The 14,398-nt window shown below is 37.6% G+C and overlaps 1 protein-coding gene across 2 annotated transcripts; it reads left to right on the top strand.

Moving 5' to 3' along the window:
• The first annotated feature begins 5,410 nt into the window (after window positions 1-5,410).
• On the top strand, window positions 5,411-13,674 carry LOC115742263 (DNA mismatch repair protein MSH2). 2 transcript variants are annotated; one of them, XM_048281008.1, is made up of 13 exons: window positions 5,411-5,512; window positions 5,633-5,682; window positions 6,016-6,048; window positions 6,719-7,792; window positions 8,176-8,730; window positions 8,802-8,912; window positions 9,022-9,111; window positions 9,203-9,274; window positions 9,561-9,671; window positions 10,431-10,557; window positions 11,802-12,004; window positions 12,353-12,532; window positions 13,104-13,674. In XM_048281008.1, the coding sequence occupies exons 1-13, from the start codon at window positions 5,464-5,466 to the stop codon at window positions 13,302-13,304; spliced, it is 2,856 nt and encodes a 951-aa protein (XP_048136965.1). In that variant the 5' UTR covers window positions 5,411-5,463; the 3' UTR covers window positions 13,305-13,674. The 2 variants fall into 2 exon arrangements, with proteins under 2 accessions (XP_048136965.1, XP_030532305.1); XM_030676445.2 differs by having other exon boundaries at window positions 5,412-5,512; window positions 12,380-12,532.
• The last annotated feature ends 724 nt before the right edge of the window (window positions 13,675-14,398 follow it).

The following is a 14,398-nucleotide window of genomic DNA, read 5'->3' as shown; positions in this document are numbered from 1 at the left end:
AAATGTTTCTACATTCATCCTCCTAACTTGTCACGAGTACTAACCTAGTGCCTTAGTACTTGATCACTGTCAAGATACAATAGCGTGTTGTTGCCCATTGAACTTTGAGATTTTCATTAGAAATTATAAAGTTGGATTTTCACTGTGGTTGACTCTTATCAATAGGTCTAAAATCATTCTTATGATTGCTAATTAAACATTTCGAGAGTCCCTCCGTGAATGGATCGGCTAAATTATTATTTTTCATAAAGTAAATTATTGGAACAATCTTATCGGTAATTAATTGTCGACCATATTCATGTTGCAAGCCAACGTCAAGATTTGTCACAGGTGTACACATGTGACAAACTATGGGTAAAAACTCGAAATTGGTACACTCGTTGACTACTACATGCCATCCAACGCAGCAATTTGACAGTAAAATTTAATGAAAACTAACGGAGGGTAAATATGTCACATATGTACCGGTTTGTGATTTTTAGTGGTCAAAAAATTAGTTCGGGATAAATTTATTATATGTGTACTAGTTTAGAGTTTTTTGTGGTATTAACCCTTTATTAAATTATCCCCGATCAAGTCTTCAATCGTGTGGAGAAATTTATTTCAATAAAAAATCCTAGATGAATGCAATTTTGGAATAATTGCAGCAACTTGAAGAGGGTCTGAAACTTCAAACATAAGGCATTTAAGTTTGCCAGCATATATTTGGAGTTCTTCCACTTGCTTAAAGACAGATTTTTCTAATTAATCATGATATTCCAAAGCAGTAATTCTGTATCTACCTCATTTGTCTATATTGTAGTTGATCTCCAAGGCATTCCAGTGCCAATGGGATTTGTGTAACACCGAAAATTTTCATTTAAACGATCTAACAAAGCATTAAGAATTCTTCTTCTGTCCCCTTTTCATCATTAATTGCTTCTTTCAAAATTATGCATATCTAGAAGTCATTGCCTCGCTGGATGTTATTGGATCTTCATCCAAATGAAAAAGACATGGGCAATTCATTCATAACATTTTCACCATCTCTTTATGGCAGGAGAGATACAAAACCAGAACTAAAATCTTTCGTTTTCTTTATTATTTGACTTCTCATCAACTCACGTCAAGCAGTTTTCTTTTACTTGATGAAAGATTGCTTGCGTCAATTGTAGTTTGTGAATATGCTAATTTATCACTTGAATCTTTAGGAAATTTGTGAAATGCAGCATCTCTTAATTCCACAATACTATTAGATTCAACATTTATATTCAATAAGCTTTAGAATTTTCAGCACATTCAACAAGCACACTTCTTCATGTACTTGGTCCTAAATTAATTCGCTTAGGTTCAAGAATTCCTAGAATATGCAAAGCATCCACATGCTTCGAAGAATTAAATATTTGTACTATTCTTTTCCATAATTCATATGGAGATATCTTTTATTAAATTTAGTATGAATATGAAATGAAGTAAGAAGTGCTTCTCCCCACAAAATTGTTGCAATTTTTCTTGTAAGATCATGGAGTTAACGATATCTACCAAAATTTAATTCTTTTTTTCTTGCTAATCTAGCTTGTTGTGTTGCATAAGGTGCACTTGCTTGATGCACAATGTCATTTTTCTTCACAAAATGAAGAAAAATCTAATGAGAAGTATTCTCCTCACCGATCACTTCTAAGAACTTCGATTTTTGCATCCCTTAGATTTGCAACTACAGCCTTCTATGTGGCCCAAAAAAAAAACTGTAGCCTTGCATATCTTGAACGCATCAAAAGCTTGATCTTTTGATTTCATAAGATAAACATGAGTATAGATCTAGAGCATTCATAAATAACGTAACAATGTAATGATTTCCACCTATAGATTATTCTACCTTCGAGAACGCTTTCTTAGTCATCCTTGCTTGTGAACATACTTCACATTCCCTTTTATCTAGATTCTCACATAATATCATGCCACTTTTATTTACAAATTTTAAAATAGTAAAGTGACATAAGATAATCTATTATACCACAAGAAAGATGACTGAAGCATATAAACATAAACAAAAGTTTCAATAATACTTATGTGTCAAGATTCACTTTTGTAGTTAGTGTCTCCAGTCTTCATGAAAATAATATCTTAAGGTCACGTTTGGTCCAGGACAAACGTCGAGATACGATAAAATTTGTAATATCCATTGTTTCATTCCTGCTCAAGATATGATAAAGTCGGATATAAGAGGGATATAACTCAAATAAAATATGTCATGGGGAGGTGGGATAAAAAAAGATAGGATTTCTTATATCCATGACAAAACAAGCTATTTCTCCAAAATACCAAGCTCCTTATATTAAGAAACTTAAAACAATAATTAAATATAAAATTGCATTTGGAATTCTGATATAAATAGTAAAATTCAAATACCAAATTAAATTGGACAATTTCATTTTCTTATTTATGTATTTGAAATTCATTTCTATTTTATAATATATAGTCTGTGTATTTATAAATTGTGTAGTATCTTTATTTGTTACATATTTCAAGTTGTTAGTATAGTTTATCATTTAATAAAGTCTTTATTGAGGAATGATGGCAGGGATAAGACAAAAAGAGACGAAAAATAATGGGAAAATAAAAAGATGAAACAAAGTAGAAGAATCCCGATTGTAAATGAACGGAGTCAAACTTGAAACATATCTTTCTAATTCACCCTATCTCCTTTTCTTCGTATCTCTTGTTCATGTGGAAGCTGCATGACTCATTTGTAATTCTTTATTCATGTCAAAGCTCCACGAAAACGACTAAAAAGTTAAAATTCCCGCTCCTCCATAGTTCTCTAGTTTACGTAAAAGGCCCATGAAAGCAGCAAAAGAGTCCAAATACTTTTTTTTTTTTTTGTACTTTTGTGGTTTATGTCGAAGTTTCACGAAAGTAGCGAGAAAGTCAAAGAATTATACTTTTTGAAATCGTGAAGGTGAATAATGACCTTTTCTCTCTTTTACTAGGATTTACGTTCGTTGGGCGACATAGATGTTGTTGTAACCCGTTTACATTTATTGTCATTGTCAAACATGTTCAAGATGTTGATCATACACTAATCATGAATATATCAATATGGGTTATCTCTGTTTGTGCATTTGTGATTTCTTTAGCGAGAAATCATACAGAAATTCTCATAATCTCCATTTGTATATTTCTAGGTTCCTTTACTTCAATATGTCGGTCATACTAAATAATGGATATGATATGAAACCATTCGATTTTATTATCGTGATTCACCAAATAATGGATAGAATATAATAAAACCTTTGAGTCTCGTATCTTATCCCGACTAGAAATTCAAACAACCAAACGTATTATTGAAAAAATTTAAATGTTGATGAAGATGGAGCATTAGTTTGTCGTTCTTTGATACATTCATCTTGTGCGTGACGGGGATCACTTTTCATGATTAACCATTACTTCTTTTCATCTCAACAACAATCACCTATTTAAAAAAAAAAAACAATTTATTTCAAAAAAACAAAAGGAAAAGAAAAAAGACCGGAAGGTGTTCCCCTAGATTCATCTTGCGTGCAACTGGAAATTGCTGCTGCTTTCCTCTTCCCTTCCACAGGCGAGTACATCACGACGATTACTGACTCGCGCTCTGTTCGGACAGAGCTCGTACGTACGTGTCTACTTACGAGAACATTTGCACATCGGTCCCAGCACCTGTCGACAAACTCGTACGTACTGTGTTAAATATATGTGCATCTGCCGATTAGTTGTACGTGGACACGATGATTGTAAAATCTTTCGTTATCAGTCCAAAGGATATTTGCTTTATTCTAAAGAAGGTTGCTTCTGGTCTTTCTCTGTATTTATCGAATTTCGTGTTTATAGAATTCATCTCACCTGGACATTGACTTTGCAGTTTAAAAAAAACAGTGCATTAAAAGTTTTGAAACTTATAATGAAAATGACAATCAAATTTTAAAACTTTCAAAAGTGCAATTAAGTTCTCAAACTCGTAGCGAAAAGCAATCGAATCCTAAAACTTTCAAAAAGTACAATATAGTCCTAAAACTTATTAAATTAGTCCAATCAAGTCCTTCTATTAATTGCATTTTTTAAAAATTTTATGATTCGATTACACTTTTGTAACAAGTTTTAAGATTTGATTGTACGTTTTAAAAGTTTTAAAACTCAATTGCACTGTCGTGACAAGTTTTAAAGCTTTATTGTATTTTTTTTTTTTTTAGTTTTAGAATTCAATTGAACATTCACGATGAGTTTTAGGATTTTCAATACATTTATTCTTAAAAAAAAAAAAAAACTAGCAAGCCTATGCATGCTCATACATTTGTTCTGTATCGATATCTGGATTTATAGTATTGAACTATGTGGTTATGCCAAAAATGGGTTTGGCCTTCCCAATGGCAAAACCAAGGCCGTCCCTGGTATGCCCTGATGGGTAACAGGATCGCCCAACGGTAAGATCCGATCCGGGAGCGAAAGAGTTCAAACGTGACATATCTCAATGAATTGCGTTGGAAACTTATGAAGATACCTTAGATTAGTAAAGTGAATTAATCGGCGGAGTCAATGGTTTGACCACGGTCCTAGTACGAAGTCCCCCTTGGCTCATGTCTACAGTCTAATCGCCCATGCCCGACCTGACCTAATGATAATCGGCATGTTCGGGTTTGGATGTTGGCCTGTTGCTCACAAATAAGAGGTGGCTGCATTCCAAAGGTAAGTCTGTCTATAGATACAAGCCCTTCATTCCCAGGCATGCGTAGGTCTTGTCGTCTTCTTCATACATTGCTTTCGCTGATTTACGTATCGGAGAGTTTATACTTGTCCCAAACTCAGACGATTTAACTGGGTTGTTCGCGGTGCATATGCGATGGCATCCGCGTATCGGCCTATGAGTGGCAAAATCCCGATTCGTCTTTAAATTCTTGTCAAATTAGAATTTAATTCCCCATGTGTCTCTTATCTTGTATTGTCAATTTTCCTCTGTAAAGTTTGACTTCTTGCAAAAGTAACTTGACATGCGCCTTGAACAGTTTCTTAATTTCGGGATAGCGTGTCATAATCTCGAGAGTCTAAATCGAATTTAAGTGCTCTGTGCTTCAGAAGGCATAAAAATAAGCATTACAAGTGAATCGAATCTCCCCATTGGGAGACCCCACTTGGAGGTGGTGCTCAAAAGTGTTGGAATTAAATTCTTCGCGCACATAGATTCGGGCCGAGCTCCACGGAAAAGCCCGAAGGATCGTCAAGCCCATTGATGACGGGCCCGTTGGGCCCGAAAGCCCATCGCCCGGCAACTGGACAGGCGGTGAGGAGCAAGAAAGCTGATGGAGAGCGTGTCGTGCACGCGCCACCGCCAAAAATGCCCGCCATTACTTTTCCCGCCATCGACACCACTATATACTCCCTCCGCCTCTCTCTCTCTCTCTTCTCCAAGTGACTGACGAGCAGAATCTCACTCTCTACGAGGGGCACGATATGGAGGAGGCTTTCGAAGAGCAAAACAAGCTTCCCGAGTTCAAATTAGGTGAGATAAAGCGAACCCTAGCTCTCTTTCGCTGTGGTTCCTGCGATTCCATTTTTCGCGGTTTCTGTCGGCGAGCGAGATGGAAATGTGACAGTGACGCTGTATTGGTCTGTTTGATAGATGGCAAGCAAGCTCAAGGGTTTCTCGCTTTTTTCAAAGCCCTACCCAGTGTAAGTGTTCTTTCCCATCTTCCATTGAAGGGAGAGCATTGCATTTATCCAGAGAGTAAATGAGAGCAAAATTGGGAAAGCATTACAGTGAAGGATGCGGCAACATTGGTATGGTTCGTTGGGCGACTGTTCTAGCCTTGCAGTTTATAGGGCATTCAAAGATTTTGATCCTTTTATTAGGACTTTTTGGGAAGTTTATAGCACTTCAGGTTTGAGGGGGGAAGCTTGGTGCTTTAATTTAGCCAATCTCTGGTTCCATTCTCTGTTTTAAGCAATTCGAATCGTAGGGATTTTGTCTTTTGTTGCGTAACCATTCATTTTACTTTGTTGCAGGACACAAGGGCTGTTCGGTTCTTTGATCGGCGGGTTAGTCCATATTTTAGTTATTTACCAAGAGGGTGATATTGATTACAGCTTTGTTTTGCGTTGGTGTGAAACTGGTTCCCTCTTTGTGGATATTAATAAGGCGGTATATCATGCCATATGACGAATTTACCTGAAATAATTGCCTTATTGATCATGCGGTGAACATTCGCAACTAAGTTGCACATAACTTCACTTAAGGAGAATCTTGTATCCTTTGAAAGACTTTGACTTTATATCCGCATCTGTTTGCATTTCCTCGGTAAGTTGTCCGGATCCTTTTAATTGGATCTAGGCAATAAGTCATGACTTTGTTTTTTGAGAAAGAAAGAGAGACCAAGGTAATAACTGTTGAATTCGTTTCTCAGTAATGGTTGATTGTTGTTGATGCAACTAGATGAGCAGTCATAGCGAGGATTGTGACATTCTGGTGAAATCTGGCTTTCTGAATATGGACTTCTTGATTCTTTGCTGCTGAATTAGTACAGGAATCTGTATATGTTCCCAACCTGTGATGTAAATACCTGGCTCTTTCAATATGCTGTACACCAATTTTCGAGTGATTTTTGAATTTGTAGCATACAAATTGTTCTAACTGATATACTTTACCCAAAAAAAATTGTTCTAACTGATATAAGTCTTGGTTAATTTAATGGTGAAAATAATTGTCCAGGATTACTATACTGCCCATGGTGAAAATGCTATCTTCATTGCAAAGACATATTACCATACTACCACAGCCTTGCGGCAATTGGGTAACGGAACCAATGGCCTTTCCAGTGTAAGCATCAGTAAAAACATGTTTGAAACAATTGCTCGTGATCTGCTTTTGGAGAGAACAGACCATACTTTGGAGGTCTATGAAGGTAGTGGCTCAAATTGGAGATTGGTGAAGACCGGAAGTCCTGGAAATATTGGCAGTTTTGAAGATGTTTTGTTTGCCAACTGCGACATGCACGAGTCCCCAGTTGTGGTGGCAATAGTTCCAATCTTTCGTGATGCCGGGTATACCGTCGGACTAGGTTATGTTGATTTGACCAACAGGATTCTTGGATTGGCTGAATTTATTGATGATAGCCACTTCACAAATTTGGAGTCAGCTTTAGTTGCCCTTGGTTGCAAAGAATGCTTACTGCCCATGGAGGGTAACAAAAGCAATGAAAATAAGGCTTTGCGTGATGCTTTGACTAGATGTGGGGTGATGTCGACTGAAAGAAAGAAAACAGAGTTTAAGACAAGGGATTTGGTGGAAGATCTTGGTAGGCTTGTCAAAGGTCCTGTCCAACCAGTTCGAGATCTTATTGGCAGCTTTGAATATGCTCCTGGTTCTTTAGGGGCATTATTGTCCTATTCAGAATTACTCGCAGATGGGAGTAACTATGGCAATTACAGTATCAGAAAGTATAGCCTTGACTGCTATATGAGGCTAGATTCTGCTGCGATGAGGGCTCTGAATGTATTGGAAAGCAAAACAGACGCAAATAAAAATTTTAGTTTGTTTGGTCTCATGAATAGGACATGCACTGCTGGGATGGGTAGACGATTGTTGCATAGGTGGCTAAAACAGCCTTTATTGGATGTAGGCCAGATAAACACCAGACTAGATTTGGTGCAAGCATTTGTGGATGATACAGGACTTCGACAAGATCTGAGGCAGCATCTTAAGAGGATCTCGGATATTGAGAGATTGGTTCACAATCTCAATAAGAGAAGAGCAGGTTTGCAGCATATTGTGAAGCTTTATCAGGTAGGAATATGATACATTTCTTAAGTTAACTGTTTCAGTGGGCCTCATTTTGTTCTTGTGAATTGTGGTTGCAATGTAATCCTTCTCATTCGCAACCCCTTAAACTATCCGTAGATGCCTGTTTGGTGAGCGACTCTGCTATAATCTTCTACCTAATTTGCTGGATGATGTGTTACAATCTGATGACTTTAGCCTAATTGTACTGTGTAATTTGACATCTGTATTTTGTCATGTAGGCTGAATATTCTTCTTAATAGTGTTGTTTGGTGTATCATCATTCTCGTTACGGACTGCGCATATACTTTCCAAGCTTTTGTGCCTGAATTGTGACAATAAATCCATAGGGTTCTTTGTTTAATTCAGATAAAAATTTTACATTGCAGTCCAGTGCAAGAGTTCCATATATCAAAAGTACCCTGCACAACTATGATGGGAAATTTTCTTCACTGATCAAGGAACAGTATGTGGTGGAACTTCTTATTTTGACTAACGATGACCACTTGAATAAGTTCATCAGTCTCGTGGAAACTGCCGTTGATCTTGACCAACTTGAAAATGGGGAATACATGATCTCTCCTAGTTATGATGCTGGATTAGCTGAACTAAAGGATGAGCTAGCGTCACTTGAAGAGCAGATTCAAAATTTGCATAAACAAACTGCCAATGATCTCGATCTTCCAATTGACAAAGCATTGAAGTTAGATAAAGGCACACAGTTTGGGCATGTATTTAGAATTACCAAGAAGGAGGAGCCAAAGATAAGGAAAAAGCTCTCCACCCAGTTTATTGTCCTAGAAACCCGAAAGGATGGAGTGAAGTTCACTAACACGAAGCTTAAAAAGTTAGGTGACCGCTTCCAGAAGATTCTTGAAGAGTACAAAAGTCGACAGAAATTTATCGTTGACAAAGTAGTTAACACAACTGTATCCTTCTCGGAGGTATGTGAAAAGCTATTATTTATGAGATGCATCTTTCTGGTTCATGTAAGGACTAAAGTATCATTCTGCAGGTATTTGAATCTTTGGCTGCATTGCTTTCTGAAATGGATGTTCTCCTTAGCTTTGCTGATCTGGCTTCTAGTTGCCCAACACCATATACAAGACCAGATATCACTCCATCTGTAATAATACTTTTCATTTGCTGCTTCTTGTTTCTTGCTTCCATCTCATATTATGTGTCGATTCCTGGTATCATCCTCGATTGAAGTTTTATATGATTTGCTTCTATAGGATGTAGGAGATATCATCCTAATAGGAAGTAGACATCCTTGTGTGGAGGCTCAAGACTGGGTTAACTTTATACCCAATGATTGTAAGCTAGTGAGTATGTTAATTACATGCAAAATAGGCTTTCTCTAGTCATCTTGAAACTGAAGTGGCTTATTCAGTTTTGTTGCTACTCTGTACTCAGGTCAGAGAAAAGAGTTGGTTCCAGATTATCACTGGACCTAACATGGGAGGAAAATCCACGTTTATTAGACAGGTGGTGTATATGCACCTGTTTTTAGCTGTTTACTTTTGTGTTTTATTTGGAGTATCAGTCTTCATGAGATTTAATTTTGCTCTTTCTTTTATTTCCTTCCTTTTCATTTTAAAGATTAATGATCAGCGAAAAATGCTGTTTTAGTTAGTCCCTTTAGACATTTTATTCTACAATGCTTGAAAAGCCTAAAAATCAATTTAGGTTTCACAGTCGCATGGCTGTAGGGATTACATGTTGCTATTTATTCTCCATTGGTTTTTCAGTCATATATTTCGTACAATTGCAGGTTGGCGTGAACATTCTGATGGCTCAAGTTGGTTGTTTTGTTCCCTGTGACAAGGCCAGCATATCTGTTCGAGACTGCATTTTTGCTCGTGTGGGTGCTGGGGACTGCCAAGTGAGTTCAGGAATATTTTCTCTGAGTTTGTACATGTACCATATATAATGCTGGGATACATAGACTTTTTAATAAAATGTTTTGCCAAATGGATAGTAATCATGTCTTGCAACTCAAAGTTGAGATTGGTGAAAATGTCTCATTCAACAACAGCGTGACATATTGTCTTCACCGTGCATATTTTTTGCATTATCAATTGCATACAGATGTTTGTTGGCACTGTCAAATCAATTTGTCCCCTGCCTGAGCTAGAACGAAATCCTTCATAGAAAGAGGGCTCTCTCTTTCTCGCTTCTACATGACACAAATTACATATATGTATGTATATCTAGTTAGTGTTCTTTATTCATGTACTCTGCTGTAGAAATCAATGAAAGAGTTAGAATTTAAGGATGGTTCGATTGAGATGAGTGATCGGGATTGAAATTGTGACATGATATTGAAGTTGCTTTTGCTAAAGTTAGCGGTTTTTTCTTTGTTAAGCATAACATAGAAAAGTTAGTCAACTTTGAGTACTTTGTGCCTCAAGGTGTAACTAGTCTCCCAAACTTGCAAAAGACAATCAGGCCAGTTTGTCTTTCAAGTATCCGATCCTTTCTGACAGTAGTCTGTCTTTGCTCATTGACTGTGTAGTTTGGTGCAGCTTCAAAGATCTTCCTGTTATAAAACTTGATTGAAACTTTTGATCTGTTTCGAAGAAATTATTTTGTTTCACTTTGTATTGTAACCCTTGAATTTGTGTCTTCTTCATCTCTCTAGCTGCGAGGAGTTTCCACCTTTATGCAAGAGATGCTTGAAACAGCATCAATCCTGAAAGGAGCTACCGATAAGTCGCTGATAATCATTGACGAGTTGGGTCGTGGGACTTCAACTTACGATGGATTTGGTTGGTTCTTGTCTGGAAATTCCTCCTCACACACATATTCTGCTTCTTTGTATATGCAAATTAAGTTCATGCTTGTGTAATCAGTTATTGTGAACTTTAAAGATCTAGATTGCTGCAGTTAGGACTTAGGACCTTTGATATAGGCATGGGATTCTTCTCTTTTCACTTTGGATGATGACATTTGAATCTTTGACTGTATATCAGCCTTTTGCTCTGCCTGCGCAGCGGACATCATGCCACATAAACATAGTGAAGGCATTAGAATCTATTCAGCAGGAGCCTTTTTGCTTTTTTTCAGAGAATGAATCTCTCTGGGACCAATAAATCTAGCTTGCATTGGGCACGGGTTAGAACAAAATATTCATGCCTGCCCTCCAGCGTGGCAGTGGCATAAAAAAGCTCTTGATTCTTCATTAGGATCACTGTAAGATACATTTACTGCCCCCAGAAAGAGGAAATGGGAGGTGATACTTATGTTCATTTGCCGTGCATTATACATGATATCCTGTCAAACTTGTCATAGCTCATCGCAGTGGAATCAATTCCGCTAATTTCTTTGCAGTAAACAATGAGCAAACAGTATATTTGCTCATTAAAGTTTGTCATTTATGGGAACTTTCTGGAAATTTCACATAAAGTTTAATTCCACCAACAAATTACTTTTCTGCAGGTCATCATGCAGGCATGTAATATGCCAATAAATGCTTGTTAGAGTATAGGTTATAATGAGCGAATATTTAATTATTTCATTTAAATTTAGTTGTAGAATGTTGAAGTGAGATCCCACTATTACGCGAAGTATCTAATGGAATTAGGGTAGGACAACTGGTGGATGAGATGTATAAAGGAAGTCCACAACTGAAAAGAACATTTGTTGGATACATCCATAGCACTCGTCTGCATTCCGATAGCAGTAAATACATGATGGATGAAGCAAATTATTGCATTGAAATGAACATAAGTGATTTTATGTGCCTACATCTGGTGGATGACCTGAATAATGTATGACGGTAGCTACTGACAATCTGTGTATCTATCGCATATTGTTGGTGGACATGTGCATTAGGTGTCAGATAGCTTCCTATTGTGAGTTTTTCCGCGTGGAGATCTGGAGGATAGGAGTCTAGAGTGATACTTCCATTTATGCATAGTGACGAAGACGTACCTGCGACTTCTTTATCTGCCACGATGTTGCTCTCTCAATGATGCGTTAACCTTATTTTATCTCCTTCCATCCTGTTCAGGTTTAGCGTGGGCAATATGTGAGTACCTTGTTGAGGTTATCAAAGCGCCGACTTTGTTTGCAACCCACTTCCATGAACTGACTGCCTTAGCTAATGAAAACAATGTTCTTGAAACTAATATGAAGCAAGTTGTTGGGGTAGCAAATTATCATGTCAGTGCACACATTGACTCGTTAAATCGCAAGCTGACCATGCTTTACAAGGTAAGGCATTGTCAATAGATTTCTTTGATTCACAGATTGAGTTACTTGAGATAATAGACCAAATATTTATTGCTGCTGTTATTACTGTTTTTCAGATTTCATCATGTTCATGTTGTCATGTCCTGCTGTTGATATGTTTTAGTGAATTTGCTGTTTGCTGTATTAATGGATTAGTTGTTATTCCTAAAGGGCGGTGTTCTGTAATAGTCGTCCAACAAAGAATTATGTATACCTGTTGATAAGTTGGCATGTCCATTTTATCAATTTCCTTAGCTTGTGGCAATTTTCACTATGGATGGTTGAGTTAGTGTCTCCTGTTTACTTTTTAAACTGAATTATCTCCACAAGTATGCCTCATTTGATAACTTGTTCCAGGTTGAGCCAGGGGCCTGTGATCAAAGTTTTGGTATTCATGTTGCTGAGTTTGCAAATTTTCCTGAAAGTGTTGTTGCACTCGCAAGAGAAAAGGCCGCGGAATTAGAGGATTTCTCACCTGCTGCGGTCATTTTAAATGACCCTGGAGAACAGGTACTCCTTTGCTAGTCTTGCAGGAATTGTGAGAAGAGAATTATGTCCTTTAGAGCAGATGTAGTCTTTATCTGGAAAGAATGTCTAGATTCATCCATACACATGCCAATGCTAATACTGTCTCCCATTAATAGTTCAATGGAAAATTACAAAAACCATCCTCAGAATTTCCACTCCTGTTACACTTAGTAAATGTATCATCTCGTTCTAAAACTTATATTAAAAAGAAAATCTATATCTTACAAACCTTCGTGTACTATAGTTTCTAAGACTCCAAAAGGTGTGAAGTGTAGGTTCTTTAAAGCCTCGGGATGCAAAATACATATTATGAAAGTAGCTGTGAAGAGAGAACTGGGACATGTCAATCAATAGACGACTAAGTATGAGGTGTCATACATTACTCTTAAGATCTGCTTAATGGAAATGATGTAATTATCTTTTTCATTGTTTTTAATAATTGGTGGAGAGCAAGTATCTGTAGCTTCTTAGCAGTTAACACTGTCTTAGAAGGATTCTTCTGTGAGTGTTTATGTGCAAAATTGTTAATCCTCGATCTTACTATGATTTACAGGAGGGACTGAAACGAAAGAGAGACTCTGATCTTGATGACATGTCTAAAGGTGCTGCTCGAGCTCGTCGGTTCTTGAAGGAATTCTCTGATCTTCCAGTAGAGACAATGGACTTGAAGCAGGCTCTGCTACAAGTAGGCAAATTGAGGGATGAGTTGGAGAAAGATGCAAAAGACTGTGGCTGGCTTCAGCAATTCTTCTAGGCAGCATTCCGCTGGAGTGTTTTGTGGGTCACAACTTACAGATCCACTTTCGGAAAGCTCGTCTTTATTTTTTAATGACGTGCAAAGAGCCGGCTGAGGGTGGGAACATAGGTACCGGTTTATTGCCTCTGCCTGAAGATTATAACTGCAACGCAAATCTTGAGCTTAGGTAATGCCCTACCATTTTTGGTGGCTGTGGTACTTCCACGGGCCTCTCCTTCGTGTTTATATGCATGTGCTACTTCCTCCCTGCTGTATGTAGTTGTTAGAGCGCGCGCTCTCTCTCTCTAATGTAAGTAATCAACAGATGATTGAATGTAAAACTATTGGTGAGCCGCTTTATATCTACCAGTATGTTGTTCCTGATGAATCTCAATGGGTGAGTCATGTGGGCGCGAGATATGAACCCGAAGGTCAGATCACTAGCAACTTCGGGTCTACAGTTTTTCTCCTTCCCTTGACGCACTCATTTCTCTTTCTAATTCGGGTTTTCTTCTATTGATATTTGTTTTCCGGAACAGTTCTTAGAGGCCATATTTTTTGCGTTCTCTTTTGACCGTTGACTTTGATTGCATGTGGGATTGCTGTTGTTATATGCGAGTCAGTAATTACTGTCTTTTTCTTAAACCTTGCCATGACCATGTGTTTTCATTGCAGGCCCACTTTACTAAATTCAAATGAACTGTTGACTGTCGCAATAATTTATAATGTTGATGATGTCTTACGGCAGGTAATGTTTTATTGGTATACTTTAGTGGGCCCGAATTAGCTGCTGACCATGTTGTGTTTTTTTTATGTTGTGTGTATGTACACCTTACTGCATAAGTATAATTTCACAATGAAAGAGGATCAGAAAACAGAGCAAAATATTGAGAAAAACAAAAAAAACAAAAATGTCAACGGCCGGGTAGGGTTTGGATGGGGTGGCTTCATCGGCGGGTGAGGATTGTCGGCCATTAGTAAGGGCGTGTGAGGATCAGCTCGCCTTGGCAACAATGTTCATTTTAAGTGGCTCGGCCGATGCTCAACCGACGTCACTATGCGCCCCTTCACTCGTGGCAATAGCTGAGGGGCTTGAGCAGTTTTTGACATAG

Source organism: Rhodamnia argentea, chromosome 6 (assembly GCF_020921035.1).
Source record: "Rhodamnia argentea isolate NSW1041297 chromosome 6, ASM2092103v1, whole genome shotgun sequence".
Classification (NCBI taxonomy): Eukaryota; Viridiplantae; Streptophyta; class Magnoliopsida; order Myrtales; family Myrtaceae; genus Rhodamnia; species Rhodamnia argentea.
This window is presented reverse-complemented; position numbering and strand designations above follow the sequence as displayed.